The sequence below is a fragment of the Columba livia genome, chromosome 1, assembly GCF_036013475.1.
Source record: "Columba livia isolate bColLiv1 breed racing homer chromosome 1, bColLiv1.pat.W.v2, whole genome shotgun sequence".
Classification (NCBI taxonomy): Eukaryota; Metazoa; Chordata; class Aves; order Columbiformes; family Columbidae; genus Columba; species Columba livia.
In genome coordinates, this window is record NC_088602.1 from 17849836 (window position 1) to 17869471 (window position 19636).

The following is a 19636-nucleotide window of genomic DNA, read 5'->3' on the forward strand; positions in this document are numbered from 1 at the left end:
CATAAGTGCATTGTTTGTTCTGGCAGATCATTATTATTTTTCCTCCTTTCTCCCTAAAATGGATAGTACTCCAGTAGGCACTGCATGTTAATCAGGTATGAATGATCAAGCATATTAATTTGTCAAAAAGTGGAATACATGAGTGTGGTGAGCTCTGAGTGTTTATGACTGGTATGAAAACACAAGGCTTTAAGTGGCAGTCTTTTCTCTGGCCCGTCACAAGCTGGGTTTTATTTGAGTCTGGTCCAGCTTCATCAAAAGACCTGTTGATCATCAGACTTTTATCACTGAGAGATACTTAACCAGGTATGTGAATAAAATCAAATGATGGGATATCACATTGTAGTGAACACAGTACATGTCAGCCATGACATAATTGTAATCATGGCAAACTGAACACTAAAAGAGGAATTGGTATTTGAAGGAAAGAACCTCATGGCATGGCAAGTGGAAGTTTGTCAAGTTGTTTTCACTACTCAGAATGCTGTCATGTTGCTTCTTCAAACATATATCTTAAGAAAGTGTCCAAACCCAAATGGACAAGGTGCTTGAGCATTGTGGCAGAAGCACACCCCCCTCCTCTCCCTTTTTCTTTGATGTGGAAGGTGCATGCACATCCCCCTCTTCCCCAACACATCCCCCCCTCTCCTTCAGTGGGGCAGTTAATAGCTCCTTTTGTCTGCCATTAGGCAGGAGAGGAGAGAGGCACTGAGAAGTCGGGAAGTTTCTGGGTGCCCATAGCCAGAACAGGGGAGTTGCAGAGAAACTGAGAAGTTTCAGGGCCCCCACAGCCAGAGTGGGGGGTGAAGAGAAGCCAAGAAGCTTCTTGAATGCCCATAGCCAGAACGGGGGAGTTGCAGAGAAACCGAGAAGTTTCAGGGCGCCCATAGCCAGAGTGGGGGGCGAAGAGAAGCCAAGAAGCTTCTGGAATGCCCGTAGCCATATCTGACAAGACTATAAAAACGGGGTTCCTGCCGAGGATCCCCTTTGTGTGGTCCTCTCAGAGCCACGGGTCTGCTGCCGTCGAGACCCCTCTCCTTAGACTGGGACGCCATCTAAGGTAACCTCTCGTGACTGGGACTGCCTCACCTCCATGTGTGGGTGAGTAATAACTTATTAAATATTTCCTTGCTAGAGAAGCGAGTGTATTAAATGATTTCCTCGCCAGATCAGCAAGTGTAGGTCCTCGCCAGAGACAGGCAACTGTATATCCTTAATATAATTCCTTGGTTTAATATAAGTGAGTGTATTTTCCTGGAGTCAGGGACAGCTCTGGCATTGGTTTTTTGTGAGCCATGCGCATGCACGCTCTGCATCTTATTTGCTGTACTCCAATAATTTCCTCAACTGATATCCGAACCTGTATTTTATGTTACCGGAGTGCTAACTTGTTGTATAAACCCCTTTTCTAATTGGTTGTTTTGCCAAACTTTCCCGGATGGAATAAAAGCCTGTTTTGGACCCCTGGTTGTCCACCTAAAACTGATTTTGAGGTCCCTCCATGAGAAGCATCATGTTACTGAGCTATTGGAATACTTTTTTTTTTTTCTCATCTTCAGAAAGACAAACCTTTTAGTGTTGTTATTTCCATTTTTTACTGAGTCCATAGCCTCCTTGCCATAAAAAACCACATGCAGCCATAAAAACGTTTACTCTTGTTACCACATACATTTTAATATTTATTTCCCCACAGTTTTTCCAACATAGAAAGCTCAATGTTATCACTCAACTTAAGGTAAAATAACCCTTTCAGAGCAAAAATTAAGTAAATAAATCAATAACATTTGATCATTAAAAAAAAGCTGATTGCTTAGCTAATGTAGCTTGACCTATGTCTTCCAATGTCCTTTCTACAACATAGGGTTTGCCGTTTTCAAAACAATCCACATACACTGGTGTCTGGTCAAGTGGCATTTCCATCCCAGCAAACCCTCAGCGAGGCAACCTCCCAAGTATGCGATTCATGTCTCCTGTTTGTGAGGTACGTAGGAGGCAGCTCTGTTGCTGGCAGCCAGCTCAAAAGAATCTTAAAGCATGACTCATTAGTTCTTCTTTCCAAGTTTTAGGAAATCAGTTTGCCTTTCCATATGTGCAAAACAGAACCTTCTTATCCATGCTGCAAGCATTTCCATAGGTTTCTTGTTTGGTACAGAGTCTTAGGAGGACTCAGAAGTAGCTCAAGAGCAAAGAGTTAAAATAGATTGGGCTGCAGCTTTCTTATTTCCATGAAAACAGGATTTCACTGATTTCGATGCTGCTTACCAGACATCCAAGAGAAAATAGGTCATAGTGAGCTACCAGAGAGAAAACAGTTCAAAAGGCATCGTCAGAAGGCATTGGAGGAAGGTGTCCACTGGTGCCTTCAGTAACTTCTGTCAGCCTCTACTTCTGGCCGATGGAAAAGGCTCTTGATTGATCACAGAGGTACCGTCTTGCAGAGGTTCATAGTGCTAATCAACACAGTTTGTTGTAAGGGCTGTCTTCTGATGTGAAGGCTATCCTTGTCAGCTCCACTTTGACTGGTGCTTGTTCCTCCTTTAAGCCCATATTATGTCTCTGAGAATGGGCACAGTGCCACCCAAAAGATGGCCATAAATGTAGGCATGCTGGAAACCTCCTATGAACAGATCTAAAGCCAGATTTCTCCTCCAAATAGGAAAACTGTGTAGAGCTTCTAGATTCTTCATTTGCTAAAATCATCTCTAATTTAAATATCCCCAAATACTTTCCAGCACAGTCAGAGTGACTTTTTGGCTCTAGTATAAAAAAATAAATTATTCCTGAGGGTGAGGAAAGAGATTATGAGGCATGTCTCTATGCAATAAATCCATCTCTATACAATGCATGGTGTTAAGCAGGAAATGAACTTTTCTATGGTTTTAAAGTTCTTCCAGAGGACATGTATACACAGAGTGGATGAAGAGAGAGATTCAGTCACATTTGGAAAACTTCTCAATTATCTCAAGGTTTTAACCCTGTTGTAATTATACATTCCACTAGTCTCCTGATTGCTATACAATGTGGCAGGAAGTTCAATCATCTCAGACCAAGTAAGATATTAAACAGGTTTTTGGTTTTCATGGCTCAGAAGCTAAATTTAATTTATGCAATGCATGCAAATGAAAAATATATATATTTTCTAGTGACAACCTAACAAAATCTACACACCCCTTTTTTTCAATACAAACAGCCGTTGCAGGGCAGTTTATGTATCTTCTCCACTGTTAACATTTCATGTAGAAATATTTTCTAGGTTTTCTAAGAAACTAAGTGAAACTTTTCTTTTTTCCTGGCCTTGCTTTTAGTTTTTCCTCACCAATTTATAGCACACAAAGTGATTTTCCTGTTCACTGTTTACTGCTATCAGCTCTAGCTGTTTTATAGCTTCTTTTATTTTATTATTTCAGTACCAATATAACATAGCTGCTTCAGCAGCAATCACAGGTTCTACATGGCTTGCAGGTTTTGTTTTCAGTCAGAGTGCCCTTTTTGTTCTGCTAGCTGTCTACACTTCACACCATATATTGCCTCTTTCTCAGACAGATCTCTGTGATTTGATTTCCTCTGCTTTACCACTCTTCTTTGTAGCTGGTCTAATCTAATGCCAGGTTCTCTTGGTGGAAAATTGATTCTGCTGGCCTGCTTTGTGACTTCCAAAGGGCTTTGAAGAAACAAGTATGAGCAGCAAAAAGGGCAATAGAGGAAGTCAGGACTTCCAATCGTCTGGATCCCAGATTGCTGGTTCATACAATTTTAAGGCAGAAGAGATGAAGCTTCTCCGTCTTATTGGAAAGTCAAGCCTCCATGCTCAGGTTTTATTATTTGTTATTGAAAGTATGCTTTCAACTCTGTCAGCTTCTTTACACAAGTGAGGGCAAAGCAAAGACACTTTCCTATCTTCCTCAGTCAACATTCCCGGCTCCTGACCTCTTCAGTGTCTGGAGTTTCTAAACATTCTAATCATAGTAATATAAAGGAAAAAAAATAAAAGGAATAAGAAAAACAAACAAACAAACAAAAACAAAACCTTTTTTTTTTTTTAAAGGTACTTCTTGAAGGTGTTAAAAATCCTAAATTGAGTATCATCAGGTGAGTCTAGTAGCAGCCAATTTCAGCAGGAATTGGTCTGCCTGAGCAACTAATGAGAAGTCTTTCTATCATTTTTGCATTAAGAGTGTCACATCCAGGAGCCTTTGAAGTTAAGTTTCTTTCAGACTGGCTAATGAACCCAGTCATCCAGGCCCTCTGCTTCTGCCGTGACTGTGGGTTGGCAGCTTCTGGGACTGACACAACTTCAAGAAAAAATTATTGCACAGCTGCACAGGACACACTAGTCATATCCAAAGATAAAGCCCTCTCTCCTCCTGCACTATATCCATGACCAGAAACTTATTATAATGTCTCTACACAAAGGTCTGTGATACCTAGCACCAGGCATTTTGCACTCAGATGCAAAGTGCAATATATGGAAGATTACGGCTTTTTTTGTGGAAGACATTGTGCATGGTGATTTTGCATTTGAACATAATCACTGAGTGAACTGGAGACCTTGTACATTGTGAAGAATATTTTCTATTGGCAAGTATGTGTTTGGTAGATGTCAAGTTTGTTAAGGTTACGAAGAGAGGTTCTGTGGTGGATGTGACTTTGGTTCACTGACAGACCCACACCTTGCTGCTCTCCTCAGCTGTCACTCCCCATCATCAAGAAGACAGGAAGAGAAAACATATTTTAAAAGCTTGTGTGTCAAAATAAATACAGGGAGATGCCTTACCAATTATTGTCATAGGCAAAACAGACTCAATTTGGAGAAATTAATTTAACTTATTGTCAATTAAAAACAGGTCACAAGTCCTGCCAGCAAACCTGCTCAAGGGTGGGCTCCTCCCTCCACAGGTTCACAGGTCCTGCCATGATCCTGCTCCATCATGGGCTTCCCATGGGTTCACAGCCTCCTTCAGACATCCTCCTGCTCTGGCGTGGGCTCCATGGGCTGCAGGTGATCTGCTTCACTGTGGCCCTCCAAGGGGTAATTTCTAAACCATTCCACCATTTTTTTGTAAAAATTATACAGCTGGGTTTTATGATGATTCTACATACAAAATCTTCATAAATATAACTATTAAGTGGTTTAAAAAATAATTATTCTTTTTTCTTTCATTCCTTAAGGCTGTGATGGATTTATTCTGTATCATGGATGAACAAGTCAGAAAGTATAAACAGTTGAACATGATACTTGAGAAATTTTCTGCACTGACTGCAAGATCCTCAGACCTAATTTGAGCGTGACATTGCCTACATTTTCGGTACAGCCTTGTGGGTCCCCATCTCCTTCAGGTCTCCTTCTGTGCAGAGTGCCATAAAAATGGTGAATACGTTTTTTGGTTTTTTTCTCAAACCCAGCTACATCTTGCCTGCCAGAAGAGACACCATGGTGCTTATTGCATCAGGATTGAGACACACTGTACGGGTTCAAAGGGAGACCAGGCTCCCATGGGCAGATGTTTCTGGCTGGAAGTTCTGCAGTGGTGTGCAGTGATGTCTGTGTAGTGCCACACAGTATCTTTCAGGTGTCATCCCTATATGTGCAAACTTAGATATGAGAAATGGTAGGTCATGGTAGCATAATGTCGTGTTATCAGGTCCTGACTCCCAGACTGAGAAGAAGGTTGCATTAATGCCATTGTCCTGCTTTCAGCAAAGAGCTTGCTCCATTATCAAATCAATACACTGCTACATTGCCATATATTTCTGCTCCCATGGCTATTTTTATCTGTGAGCATGTGAGAAAGAGGAAAAGGAAGTTTCTCATCAAATCTTCTCCCATGTGATTGAGCACATGGAGCAGAAACCCTCCACAACTAGCAGGTGAGTTCTTCTTTCTTTTTCTAATGAACTACAACCCTCAATTAAAAAAAAAAAAATAATAATCACTTTGTAGGTTGTACTTCGAAATTATTAATGTCCCAGTATGTTAGCAATGCCTTGAACAGGGGTTCTCACTATATGAATGTTTTTCAGAATTTTTATTTACACTACAGGAAAAATTCCAAACTTTAAAAAGCTTTACAAACTTATATTTGGTCTTTATTGGTTGTCTGTGTGGTGGTATGGAGAAGGAATGAAAAACAGGTACTTTTATAGACAACTCCTGAATTAATGTTTTCTACATGGTAACCTGAAAATCCAGGAGACTGAGCTGGAAATCCATTTAGCTTCTTTCCTTTATTTGTTTCTTCATCTGTGAGTTGTATTATTTGTGGGTGAATCGGTGGAAAATAAGACCTGGAAGAGGTTGATGGGTCTGTTTGAATTAGGAGGAATATAACATTCTCAGCATATGAAAACCAAAATTGAAGTCTCATTGTGCATAAGAAAGAACTATTATCACGGAAGAAGCATGATACGAAAGAATTTCCAGAATTCTGCCAGCAGAATCTGTCCACAAAATCTGAAATCTGAATTTATTTAGGCTTTCCAAACATGAAAAAGGGGAAAGAACTTTAGAATGCAGAACAGACAGTATATAGACAAGTGACATGTAAAGATGGTAAGTACAAAAACACGTACAAAGCTCCTTTTCCTTCAACAGTTAAATTAGAAGTCTGTTGGCTTTCTCACATAAGGAAACGAAGCTGGATACCATTACAGATAGGCCACTGGACCCTCTACTTAATGTATCACAGTGATGGAAAAAAGCAAATATGTCAGACTGCATAAAAAAATGGGCAGGGGAAGAGTATTGCAAATGTAATGCGATTATGTCGCTAGTTCTACAGTAACATTTACCATTTCTTAGAGAAAAATCGCAGAAATTATAGAGGATTTGAGAGAAGGGCATAATTATTAAGAACACAGAAAAACATTTAAATGGAGATTGAAAAGACTGGAATTGTTTCCTTTAGAAAGTAGATTAATAAAAGGAGATGAGAAATAGCTATGTGAAATAAAGGAATGTGACAGAAAAGGTAGATGGGGAACTTCTGTTCTTTCTCTCTTGCAATGCAAGAACAAGGAGATATCTTGACAAAACCAAAATCTGGCAGAATGAAAATGGATAAAATCCATTCCCTACAGCAGATAATTAGACTGTGGAGCATATATATTGATAGAGGTGCAATTGAGGTCAAGGATTCTGCAAGGTTCAAGGAAATTTGAATGGTTACATAAATTAATGCCAGAGTGTCAGAAAGAAGATAAAGCCTCAGTTTTCAAGGCTAAACCCACTCTCTAACTTCCATGAACAAGTAGAAGGCTCTCAGTATCAGGCTTTTTAATTTTTCGTATAAACTGCATTTTTCACTGCTCTTAGTAAGGTTCCCACAGTATGGATAGTGGAATTTCTCACATAAATCTATTTTTCAGTGTTGTTGCAATTGCGTTTTGTGTCTGTTCACAGTATCATGACAGCATTGCAGATGGTGTAAAAGCATATCTCCAAAAAACAATCCAGTCATCACGTCCATTTTCAAAATCCAGAGATGAGTCATTCCCCTCCTACAGGTAAATGTATTTGCATGAACATCAAGCTCTACAAACTTATACATATATCCTCACAGTGAAAAACCATAACAACACAGTCCTTCTCTGTATTGATAAAACTCAAGTTTCACCCCACCCTTAACCAGTTTCCAATTTATCAAGTGCTCTGTCAAGCAGATGTAACTTAGAGCACTCAAATGGGTACAACAGTGTGACACAGGTTACTGATAAAGATGGTAAATCAGACAAGTCCTAGGATAGACCTTATGACACTCTACTTGTTAGCAGCCTCCAGGCAAAGATGTTCCATTAACCACTATCTTTATCTAAGCCTGACCATCTAGCCATGTATTTACCCATCTGTTTGTCTGCACATCCAGATCATAACATCAAAATAGGGATACAAGAATATTGTAAAAAACAGTTTTGAAAGTCTGGATAAAGTCAAGGTAAGTGACTGCTCTCCCATTGTTCAAAAATCCAGTCACATTATAATGGAAAACAATTAGGTTGGTGTAAAGGGTTAAGATTGCGGGGTGACAATAAAACCCTGGCAGATGTATTGTTAACCCCCTCTCCCTACCCCCACACTTCCCCCTCCCTCTCCCCTCTTTTCACTAAGGAGAGGCGATTGGGAGGAAAAGAAGCACAGAGTGAAGAGAGTTGGAAAAAATTAAAGATGTTTTACTAATGCTACTAATAAGAATAGAGAAAATAATACAAAATATACAAAACCAATCTTGAAAGTCTCAGCAACTGCAGAGCCGGCACCTGAAGTCCTGGATTAGACTCTGCAGCCAACCGGAGCTGGATTCAGTCTCTCACTAGGCCTCAGTTTGCAGGGACGACTAGCAAGGTCCTCTTCTAATGTCGGCCATAAGCAGAAGGGAAAAGGCAAAAAGGGCAAAAAAGGGACGAGATCCTCGTGATCTCCCACTTTTATACGAAGTATTCACGTGAATGGGATGTTATACACAGTTGGTCAGTTTCTTGGTCTCTTGTTTCTCGTCGCCCCTCTCGCGAGATGTCCATCCATGCTTATCAATAAGTTTGCATTCCATTGCTAGGTTTACCAAAACATGTGTCTGGTGCTCCAGGAAAATGCAGTTAATATGAAGCTTTAGCTGACAGGCAAAATTCACTGAAAGAGAAACTTGTTTTTACCAAAACCAGGACAGTTGGTTAGTCCAAATTTACCCTTGGATACCGCTGCTGAAGGTGACTCTCACTCACCTTCTTCTCTTCTGTGTTCCCAGAAATGTGCTTCAACAGGTCTTGTTCAGTAATTTACCAAGGGATCTAAGTGAGACAGACCAGACTGTAGTTCCCTGAACTGTCTTTTCTTTGAAGACAGGAGATGTTTTGCCTTCCTCAAGCTCTCCATCTACATTCACTGAATATAACCCAGGAAACATCTGGAATTAACAGCAGGGAATTTAATCCCCACTTGTAGAGAAATTCAGAGGCTAAGGGCAGTCTAGCAATGGAAAAGGTGTCTAAGGTATGGCAGAGACCTGGATTCATACTGCTTCTGTTTAATTTGACACAGAAACTTGAATTTATCTCATAGCTGCAACTCCCAAACAACACTGGGTTGGGTATTTACTGCACATGTGCAAACCAAAATTTGTAAGGGTGACCATCAAATATCAGACAGGACAGAGCAGAGGTTCCTGAGCCAAAAACGGCACCTCACTGTAGCCTTGTTAACCATTACTGTAGGTAACCCCCCCACTTTTCTTCTGTATTTACAGATAATTCTGGTATCATTCTGTTCTGCTGGCCCCTGAGGTTTCTTTATTTCATTTGTGTAGCAACACAGGGTATGTCTGTCAAGCTGAGGAGTATGTTAGATAGCAAACATCTTTAGTACCACAATATTTGAAAACCTACATAGGTTTCAAAGCAGCAAGGATGATTGTCAAGCTGCAAACAAGGAATAGGAAAGCTCATATATCCCTTTCTGTTGTTTCATCTCTCAGAAACCTGTGGTGCACCTCCAGCTCTGGCTTTGCTGCTTAATCTGGTCAGTAGCTGCCCGTAAGTATGTCCTTTGTGGGTGGCTTTTCAAAACCTGTGTTCCTACGCATATTCTGTTCTTCGCACATCAGACTATGCCATCAAGCTCTATCTGTACCATCAGCTGTAAGTTGCACTGGCTGAAAGGGCTGTTTCCGCTACTTCTCTGTGGAATTTCTTTTTAATAAGCACATTGTACAGGGCATGGAATTAGGGTACCAGCAAGGCAAGCTACATCATGCTGCTTTGTTGGAAAAAGAATGGTGGATTTGACCTGTCACACAAACATCAAAAGGGGGTTGGTGAGGGGCACTGTGGGGTGCTCTTGGCACCCTTTCCATGGGCTTCTGCATGTGCAACATACAGGGTCTTCCTCTGTGGTACATCAAACACTGGAGTGTTTGACATCAAGTGGAGTGGAGTACTAAAGCAACTGTGCAGGATAAGCCTGGCAGGGGGCAATGACCAGGACATCTGTGTGCTTGCCAGCCAGATCCCCAGGCCCCAGATCCTAGCAATGCAAATTTTCTCTCATCTCCTGAAAAATCACTATAACTCACAAATATATGATGGAAGAAGCAAAAACAGTGCCCACTGTAAAAGGTTTTAGATCATTATGATGCCAAAAAATCAGCACCAGTGATTCAGACTTGCTTACAGGTTTGCCTTGGACTTTTGGAGGACAATCATGAATTTGGTGCCCAGCCACCCAAGGAAGGCTCTGCATTTCTGTAGCACTCTGCTTCAGGCTCCAGGTATGACCCATGTAGGTAAAAATTGCCCTTACAGGACAACCTGATCACTCACAGTGCTTGAGCTCATCAGATTAAGTCAGGAAGGGAACTGTGGGGGAAGTAGCTTATGTTTTTTGAATAAACCATAACATTTTCTCTTAACATATCACAGGCACTGGCTTTTTGGTTGAGAATGCCTCTGAGGCAGCTGAAATGCAATGGTGACCCTGTAAGTACAAGGCTGAGTTGGTAAGTGATCTCTCACTAAGCCACAAGAAACTGGGGGAGATACAACAGAAAGCTGAGAGCAAACAAATCGCTAAAGAGAAAAACTTAAAAAAGCTTTGAATATCTTCTTTTCTGAAGACATCAAGTGCATTGAATTCCTCACAAGGTCTCCACGGCAGCTGTGGGTAACCTGGACTAACACAGATGTGTCTCCAGTTCTCCGGTGTGGCAGAGGAAATGGCAGGACAGTGTCACAGGCATGTTTCTACAAGAGATATTAATACAGAATTGCTGGAAACCCAGGTCGTGAACTTATGAAGATATGTGAAGTACCAGGGTAAACACCAGTTTGACCCCCAATGGGTTTCACCTGGATACACAGTTTGAATGTATCTGAAGGCAAATTAGGTTGTGGGGTTTGGTTTTTTTTTTATTTTCTGTATGGTTCATCTCTGTGCATGAGAATGGTGCTTCACCCTATGGATTGCTCCTTTGAACTTGCTGGAGAACTTGAGATTTTCATGCAGCTCGTGACTGCATAGCCCTGCAGTTCTCACAGGCTTTGGATACCATCACCGCAGCAATCCTAGACAGACAGGTACAACATGCTCCATATAACCTGAAGTTCCCATGCCAACTCCTGCCTGGGGAGATGTGACAGCTGGTGGGCATTTGCTCATGGATCTGACAGGTGAGCCAGTAAGGCCTCCTGCAAGGGCTGGGATGGCTCTGAAGGTGATGCGGGGCTGCTCCAGCTTAGTAGTGTTGAGCAGAATCTGCCAGACAGAGCAGGAGGGCACGGTGTCTCTCTCCTTGCCTCTGATGTGATGGTGCTGGGGCTGTATCATGCCCCTCGAAGACCAGGTGTCAGAGTTCATCCAGGGAATCCAAGCAGCAAAAAACATAGGCACCTACAAGGACAGAGTCAGACATCACTGATGAAGCCACGAAGGTAGGATCAGGCATTACTTTCTCTCCTATTCTTTGAGAAGTCCCATGAAAAGGGGTCATTCCTGGCACAGGAGGGAGAACCCTTACTGGCAGCGACTGCGGTGTTTCTCTGGACTCAAAGTGGTGGATTCCCCAACACTGGCCTCTTTTCAATTTGACTGAACAGTGTGGTGGACCGTCTTTTGTAGACCGTTCTTTAGCCGAGAAAGGTTGGACCAAGTGACCCTTGAGGTCCTTTCCAACCTGGTATTCCATGATTCTGTGATTCTCAACACATGTGATACCCTCAGGGCACAGCAAGCTAACAGAGATGTGCAGTGCTCCTTTGCCAGGTGATGGGGCTCAGCAGAGAGCCCCTGGGGAGCTGGGGTGTCCTTTCAAAAACCCAAGCAGCAGCATCCTTCACTGTCCCTTGCTAGAAACCGAGGTTGGAAGGAAAGCACCCTGCTTTTTTATTGCCTGGTTGTATTTGCCTTCTCTCAGAACTCTCAGGTGAAATGTGAGCTTTTTAAGAAGTGCCAGTATCTCAGTGTCTACAGCTACTTGGAAAAACTCCTTGCTTTGTGTTTGGGATTCAGACAACATCAGCCAGTGCTAGGATTGCCAGATGACATGAACAGAAAAGTGGGACTTTGCCTCCTTGTTTGGGTAGTGGGTCAAAGAGCTCCAAATGGTGAGTCTTGTGACCTCACTGGGGTGTCTGCTCAGCCTTGCACAAAGAGAGCTTCAACAAGTGCAAAATGAAAAGTGCCAACACTGGAATTCTCCTCTGAATCAAAGCTAGCTTAAGTTACCTTCTGTCCCCAGACAAACTCTTCATGTGTTGGATTTCTGGAGCTACAGGAGGCATTAGGGATTGTGGAAGTAAACAGCTTGGCAAGGACCTTGCTTGTCCCTGTGGCAGCAGTCCTGCCTTCTGAGGGGAAAGGTTTTTGTTATCACACTCTTTGTGGAACACACATAACTCTGAGGTTTCTGCTTGTGCCTGTGGCCCATAGTGCTGGCAACTCCTTGGCTGCTGCCCCGGCAAGCCCAGCCTACTCCTCCTCCTCCTCCTCAAAGTGTTCCTCATGGTGGTCAATAAGGAACTGCACCAGCCCTGTCACCTGCACACAGCAAACCATTGTTTTCCACCTGGTGGCTGAAAACAGGTCAAACCGCCTTTCCCACTCCTGAATTTGGCTTCACTGCAGAAGCTGCAGCTGTGGGGCTGCTCTTCCCAGTAGCTCCCACACCAGCATTCGCTGAAGAGTGAAAGCAGCCAGGAACCACTGAACTGCAAAGCTGGAGTGGGCCCAGGAGGTTACAGAGGGCTGGAAACACAGCCTACCTTCAACATCTCCACCAGGACATCGACAGGGAGCGTGTCCTTCTCCGGTGGGCTGAGGAGGTCTGGCCCCAGACAGATGGCCAGTTTGTGGGCTGTCATCCTGGTGGTTTCAGCATTCCAGCTGATGCTATGGAGCAGGGTGAACAGGTGTTGAAGAGGAGGATGTTGGCCTTGGGCAACTTGCAACTCTGAGGGAACAGGAACACAAAGTTAATAAAGTACGTGTCTGGCCAAAAAAAATGGCTCTTTCAGGCAGGCTGTAGCTTTGCAGGCAAGTGCCTTTGTAGGAGCCAGGCTGCGGGCCACACTTACTCCATTAGCCCCGCTAGCCTCTCCTGCCTGCTGGTCTTCTGCAGGGCGCTCATCCAGTCCTGGTAGAGCTCTGTCTGGAGGAGCTGGGAGGGGATTTTGCAGAGAAACTCCTGCAATGGCAAGGGCTGTGGGTGAGGCTGTGCCCACTACTGCCACAAGCATGGGCAGCATCCCCAGTGCTCGGGTCGAGCAGCAGCTCTGGGGTTTGGGCTCCTGCTCTCCCAGGTGCCCGTCAGCACAGAGTCTGGAGCTGCTGGACTCTGGGTCATAAAGGTTCACCTGTAGGATGACAGCCAGGAGGTGCACTGGCTGGCCTTCAAGGTGGACATGTGCTCCACTGCAGAGGGCCTTCCAGAGCAACCAGGAGGTGCACTTGCGGGCTGCCAGTAGAAAGATCTCCTCCGTGGATGGCCCGTGTTCCTGCAGGAGAACCAGTAGGTCCTGCAGGGGAGAAGAGAAGAAATTGCTGAGCTGGAGACAGGCCCTGGGACAGGAAAGTAATTTTCAGGGGTACAGTCAAGTGTGGATGAGTCTTCAGCTCCCCAGGGACAGGACAGTGCATGGCTGGAAGTGTGTGATGTGGGCAGGAGCTGGCTTTGTTTCCAAGACCCATCTGGGATCTCTCTGATGGGGACACCAACTCTCTGGAGGAGCCAGCTGGATGGGAACCCTCTTGGGACCTGGGGATGTGGTTCTTTCCAAAAACCAGGAAGCAGCATTCCTCACTGTCCCTTGCTAGAAACCCTGGTGTGAATGAAAACACACAGCTTTTTTATTATCTGGTTGTTTTTCCTTCTCTCTGTTCTCTCAGGTGGAATGTGAGCTTTTTAAGAAGTGCCAGGATCTCCTTGTCTACAGCTACTTAGCTGTCGTTAGGTAAAGCTCTGATAAACTTGAAGCAATTCTCCTCTGAATCAAATCTAGCTCATGTTACCTTCTCTCCCCAGAAGAGCTCTTCAGATGTTCACTTTCGGGACCTACCGGGGACACCTGCAATGACAATTAGGAAATGAACAGCTGGCAGAGACCTACCTGTCCAACTGCTACCTCAGTTCTGAAAGGCAGATCCCTTGGATGTGTTTGTTCAGTCCAGCTGTGCCACAGCTGGTGGGATCACTGCACAAAGTGCGATGGCCAACCTGCATTAGCCTTACTCCACACTTTTGCAGAGCCGCAGGCTGGTGAATGATTTAGTTTGTCCCTGTGGCAGCAGTCCCACCTTCTGAGGGGAGAGGCTTTTATTGTCACGCTGTTTGTGGATCTCACATACCTTGGCAGTTTCTGCCCTGGCGTGTCGGCGGTCGATGAACCAGCAAGCCCAGGCTACTCCTCCTCCTCAAACAGCTCCTCATGGTGGTCAATGAGGAGCTGGACCAGCCCTGTCACCTGCACACAGCAAACCATTGGTTTGCACCTGGTGGCTGAAAACAGGTCAAACCGCCCTTCCCACTCCTGAATTTGGCATCACTGCAGAAGCTGCAGCTGTGGGGCTGCTCTTCCCAGCAGCCTCCACAGCAGCATTCGCTGAAGAGTGAAGTCAGCCAGGAATCACTGAACAGCAAAGCTGGAGTGGGCCCAGGAGGTTGTAGAAGGCTGGAAACAGAGCGTACCTTCAACACCTCCACCAGGATTTCAACGGGGAGCATGTCCTCCTCTGGTGGACTGAGGAGGTCTGGCCCCAAACAGATGGCCAGTTTGCGGGCCGTCATCCTGGTGGTGGTGACATTCCTGCTGATCTTCTGCAGGAGGCTGAGTAACTGTTTGAGGAGGAGGAGGTTGGCCTTGGGCAACTTGCTGGCCACCCTGAGGGAACAGGAACACAAAGTTAGTAAAGTAGGTGTTGTCAACATAGGTCTCCCAGGCTGTGCAGCAGACAGGCTGCTGGCCACACTTACTCCTTCAGCCCAGCCAGCCTCTCCTGCCTGCTGGTCTTCTGCAGGGCGCTCATCCAGTCCTGGTAGAGCTCGTTCTGGAGGAGCTTGGAGGGGATCTTGCGGAGGAACTCCTGCAATGGCAAGGGCTGCGGGTCAGGCTGTGCTCACTGCCGCCGGCAGCACAGGCAGCATCCCCAGTGCTCGGGCTGAGCAGCAGCTCTGGGGTTCGCGCTTCTGCTCTCACAGTTACCCATCAGGAGCAAGAGAGCCAGGAGCTGCCGGGCTCTGTGTCAGCAGCGTTCACCTGAAAGATGGTGGCCAGGAGGTGCACTGGCTGGCTTTCAAGCTGCACCTGGGCTCCACTGTCCAGGGCCTCCCGGAGCTCCCGGGAGGCTCGCTCGCCGGCCGCCAGTAGAAAGATCTCCTCCGTGGATGGCCCGTGTTCCTGCAGGAGAACCAGTAGGTCCTGCAGGGGAGAAGAGAAGAAATTGCTGAGCTGGAGACAGGCCCTGGGACAGGAAAGTAATTTTCAGGGGTACAGTCAAGTGTGGATGAGTCTTCAGCTCCCCAGGGACAGGACAGTGCATGGCAGGAGGTGTGTGATGTGGGCAGGAGCTGGCTTTGTTTCCAAGACCCATCTGGGATCTCTCTGATGGGGACACCAACCCTCTGGAGGAGCCAGCTGGATGGGAACCCTCTTGGGACCTGGGGTGTGGTTCTTTCCAAAAACCAGAAAGCAGCATTCCTCACTGTCCCTTGATAGAAACCCTGGTTTGAATGAAAACACACAGCTTTTTTATTATCTGGTTGTTTTTCCTTCTCTCTGTTCTCTCAGGTGGAATGTGAGCTTTTTAAGAAGTGCCAGGATCTCCTTGTCTACAGCTACTTAGCTGTCGTTAGGTAAAGCTCTGATAAACTTGAAGCAATTCTCCTCTGAATCAAATCTAGCTCATGTTACCTTCTCTCCCCAGAAGAGCTCTTCAGATGTTCACTTTCGGGACCTACCGGGGACACCTGCAATGACAATTAGGAAATGAACAGCTGGCAGAGACCTACCTGTCCAACTGCTACCTCAGTTCTGAAAGGCAGATCCCTTGGATGTGTTTGTTCAGTCCAGCTGTGCCACAGCTGGTGGGATCACTGCACAAAGTGCGATGGCCAACCTGCATTAGCCTTACTCCACACTTTTGCAGAGCCGCAGGCTGGTGAATGATTTAGTTTGTCCCTGTGGCAGCAGTCCCACCTTCTGAGGGGAGAGGCTTTTATTGTCACGCTGTTTGTGGATCTCACATACCTTGGCAGTTTCTGCCCTGGCGTGTCGGCGGTCGATGAACCAGCAAGCCCAGGCTACTCCTCCTCCTCAAACAGCTCCTCATGGTGGTCAATGAGGAGCTGGACCAGCCCTGTCACCTGCACACAGCAAACCATTGGTTTGCACCTGGTGGCTGAAAACAGGTCAAACCGCCCTTCCCACTCCTGAATTTGGCATCACTGCAGAAGCTGCAGCTGTGGGGCTGCTCTTCCCAGCAGCCTCCACAGCAGCATTCGCTGAAGAGTGAAGTCAGCCAGGAATCACTGAACAGCAAAGCTGGAGTGGGCCCAGGAGGTTGTAGAAGGCTGGAAACAGAGCGTACCTTCAACACCTCCACCAGGATTTCAACGGGGAGCATGTCCTCCTCTGGTGGACTGAGGAGGTCTGGCCCCAAACAGATGGCCAGTTTGCGGGCCGTCATCCTGGTGGTGGTGACATTCCTGCTGATCTTCTGCAGGAGGCTGAGTAACTGTTTGAGGAGGAGGAGGTTGGCCTTGGGCAACTTGCTGGCCACCCTGAGGGAACAGGAACACAAAGTTAGTAAAGTAGGTGTTGTCAACATAGGTCTCCCAGGCTGTGCAGCAGACAGGCTGCTGGCCACACTTACTCCTTCAGCCCAGCCAGCCTCTCCTGCCTGCTGGTCTTCTGCAGGGCGCTCATCCAGTCCTGGTAGAGCTCGTTCTGGAGGAGCTTGGAGGGGATCTTGCGGAGGAACTCCTGCAATGGCAAGGGCTGCGGGTCAGGCTGTGCTCACTGCCGCCGGCAGCACAGGCAGCATCCCCAGTGCTCGGGCTGAGCAGCAGCTCTGGGGTTCGCGCTTCTGCTCTCACAGTTACCCATCAGGAGCAAGAGAGCCAGGAGCTGCCGGGCTCTGTGTCAGCAGCGTTCACCTGAAAGATGGTGGCCAGGAGGTGCACTGGCTGGCTTTCAAGCTGCACCTGGGCTCCACTGTCCAGGGCCTCCCGGAGCTCCCGGGAGGCTCGCTCGCCGGCCGCCAGTAGAAAGATCCCCTCCGTGGATGGGCCGTGCTCCTGCAGGAGAGCCAGCAGGTCCTGCGGGGGACAGAGAAGGACATTGGTTCCCCAGCTCTCACTGGGGCAGGACAGGAAGTGGCTGGAGGTGCGTGAACGTGCAGAGGAGCAGGCTTTGTCTCCAAGACCCATCTGGGATCTCTCTGATGGGGTCACTGCCTCTCCAGAGGAGCCACTGGATGGGAGACCCCCTGGCCAGATGTCCTTACCTGGATGGGCTGGGCCAGTGTGCCGTCCTGGCTGCAGAGGTCTGACAGGGCCCGGCCAAAGAGAGGAGCCCTGTCTCTAGCAGCCGGCATCCCTCGCCTCCCAAACAGCCAGGGCAGCCTCCTCCTGTGTGTCCCACCTGCTACCAAGGAGAACAGAGTGAAGAACAGTGGATTGGAAATGCCAGGCAAGCACTCCTGGACCCTCTCAGTACTGTCCCCCAATGCTGAGCACACAAGAGAAGCATCATTTGGGAACTAGGGACCCCAGGGGCTCAGCTCTCTCCCTCTGCAGTGAGATGGGGATGGACGTGCCCTGCGGGAAGGGCAGCAGCAGCCCCAGTGCAGCACAAGTGCCCGTTTGTGAGTCACGGACAGAAGGGCCGTCCTGCCCCTGTCTTCCCCAAGCTCACCAGCCACGTGGCCAACTCCACCTTCACTGCTGGATGGGACAACAGGTGCTGGCCGCTGCTCTGCACCAGCCTGCAAGAAATGTGCCGCGCTCACCAAACACCCCGCAGCAGAAAGGGCCCCTGGCAAGCTGCATCAGCATCTGGCCATGTGTGAGAGGTGGGGACAGCTGAGATTACATCCTGGGTGATCCTGACCTTTGCCTGGCTCTCCACCAGCCTCTCCAGGCTGCTGGCGTGCAGTGTCATGGCCTGGGAAAGGGGAAAAGAGCAGAAGGTGAGAAGTGATGCACCCGATGCTGGGCTGGAGCAGCCCCTGGGGACAGAGCAGAGACACTCACAGCATTGCGTGCCCTCAGCTCCTTCAGCAGAGGCTTGAATGAGGGCAGCTGGCTGACGTGGGCTCCCCCGGCTCCTTCTGGTGTTCTGTGCATGGGGAAGGGGCAAAGAAAGTGCTGTGTGAGACCCAAGCCTCCTTTTCTCTCTCCTGCAAGCTGGGGAGCACTTCCAAACTGCCCCAAAGCAGCTGTGGACCACTCGGCAGTGGAGCGGAGAGCAGGGGCAGATGTGAGGATGGGGCTGGGCAGGTGTTGGCTGAACACGACTGGGTGAAGTCGCTTCACAAGCTTTACCCAGTCAAGAGCTGCCCACACATTGGGGACAGATCTCCCCAGCTGGGAGAGATGTTTCTGCATCATACAACGATGACTGGAGCATCCCCCCACGACATGAGCACGGGCTCCCCAGGCTGCACTGCCAGGGACGGCTTACCCAAGGAGCGCGCGGACCCACAGCTCCTTCACTGCCCGGCAGCTGCAGAAAGAGAGGAGAAACAGCCTGAGTGACGCTGCTCCCCAGCCTGCACGCAGAGGCAGGTGCCAGCACAGCCCTGCCCCGTGGGATGGTCACAGAGGCAGGATGAAGCCCTGTGGGGCAGGACTCATCCCTGCCATGGTACGTGGCACCAAGACTCACCGGAAAGTGACGACACAGGAGCCGCAGGGCCAGACGAGGACAAGCGAGGTGGTGTGCTTGCCGTCCTCCTCCTCAGTGGCATCACCGGCTGCCCCCGTCCCGCTGCTCAGCACCCGCAGCTGGTCGAGGGCCAGGCAGAGCTGCGGGCGCAGGGCATTGCCACGTCTGCAGAGAGGAGCAGCAGGGAGTGACCTGGAGGTGGCCGAGCCAGGTGGCTCCCCTGCGGCATCCCCCTGGCACGGGCACGGCCATGGGTGCATCCAGCACCAGGGTGCCGGAGGCTGCTCCTTGGGTGTCTGTGCCCTGGAGTCAGGGCCAGGGCTTGGGAGGAAAGGCAGGTGGGCTCTGCGAGTCTTACTGGGGCTTGCCGATGACTAAAATGGTGCTGAAGAGGAGGAGGTCCCTCTTCCTCGTCACACGGCCCTGGGTCACCCGCACGCGCTGCCGGAGCAGTGGCTCAGGTAATTCCAGGATGGGCATGCACTGCTGCACGAGCTCAGGGTCGCCCCTGCAGAGCAGACGGCATTGGGTGTGAGAAAAGCGGCTGCTGTGGAGTCTGGTTGTGCCAGGGTATCCCCGAGTTCTGGGGGGAACCTACCTGGAGCCACGGCAGCAGTTCACCTGGCCCATCCTGGTGAGACCAGAAGCTGTCTTCGACCAGACACTCTGGTATATACAAAATAGCTCCCAGCTGGCTGCAGCAAGGCTGCCAAAGGGCTCTCCTGTGCCGGTCAGCGCTGCAGGGCAAGAGCTGGGCTCTTACCCGTGCCGC

At 47.8% G+C, this 19636-nt stretch overlaps 1 protein-coding gene and 1 long non-coding RNA gene across 2 annotated transcripts; both read right to left on the bottom strand.

Annotated features, from left to right (window-relative positions):
• Nucleotides 1-13056: 13056 nt before the first annotated feature.
• Nucleotides 13057-14498, bottom strand: LOC110358082 (uncharacterized). The gene is made up of 4 exons (XR_010469834.1): nucleotides 14327-14498; nucleotides 13991-14046; nucleotides 13336-13497; nucleotides 13057-13166 (listed from the first exon to the last, which is right to left on the bottom strand). It is a non-coding gene; the product is annotated as an uncharacterized LOC110358082 (long non-coding RNA).
• A 22-nt stretch (nucleotides 14499-14520) lies between these two features.
• On the bottom strand, nucleotides 14521-19110 carry LOC110358097 (unconventional myosin-IXa). Its single transcript, XM_065049834.1, has 12 exons — nucleotides 18865-19110; nucleotides 18661-18702; nucleotides 18231-18315; nucleotides 17483-18141; nucleotides 17133-17294; nucleotides 16850-16959; nucleotides 16565-16757; nucleotides 15889-15944; nucleotides 15235-15439; nucleotides 14952-15061; nucleotides 14667-14859; nucleotides 14521-14580 (listed from the first exon to the last, which is right to left on the bottom strand). Exons 4-12 carry the CDS (start codon nucleotides 17570-17572, stop codon nucleotides 14521-14523), a joined length of 1179 nt encoding a protein of 392 aa, XP_064905906.1. The 5' UTR covers nucleotides 17573-18141; nucleotides 18231-18315; nucleotides 18661-18702; nucleotides 18865-19110.
• Nucleotides 19111-19636: the final 526 nt, after the last annotated feature.

What these genes read in the sequence shown, in the direction of transcription:
- LOC110358097 (XM_065049834.1), bottom strand. Translation starts at nt 17,572, where the DNA reads ATGCCGGCTGCTAGAGACAGGGCTCCTCTCTTTGGCCGGGCCCTGTCA. An exon ending in AGGCTGGCTGGGCTGAAGGA is followed by an intron (nt 16,758 to 16,849) that starts GTAAGTGTGGCC and finishes CTGTTCCCTCAG; the next exon opens with GGTGGCCAGCAAGTTGCCCA. An exon ending in TCCTGGCCACCATCTTTCAG is followed by an intron (nt 15,062 to 15,234) that starts GTGAACGCTGCT and finishes TTGCCATTGCAG; the next exon opens with GAGTTCCTCCGCAAGATCCC.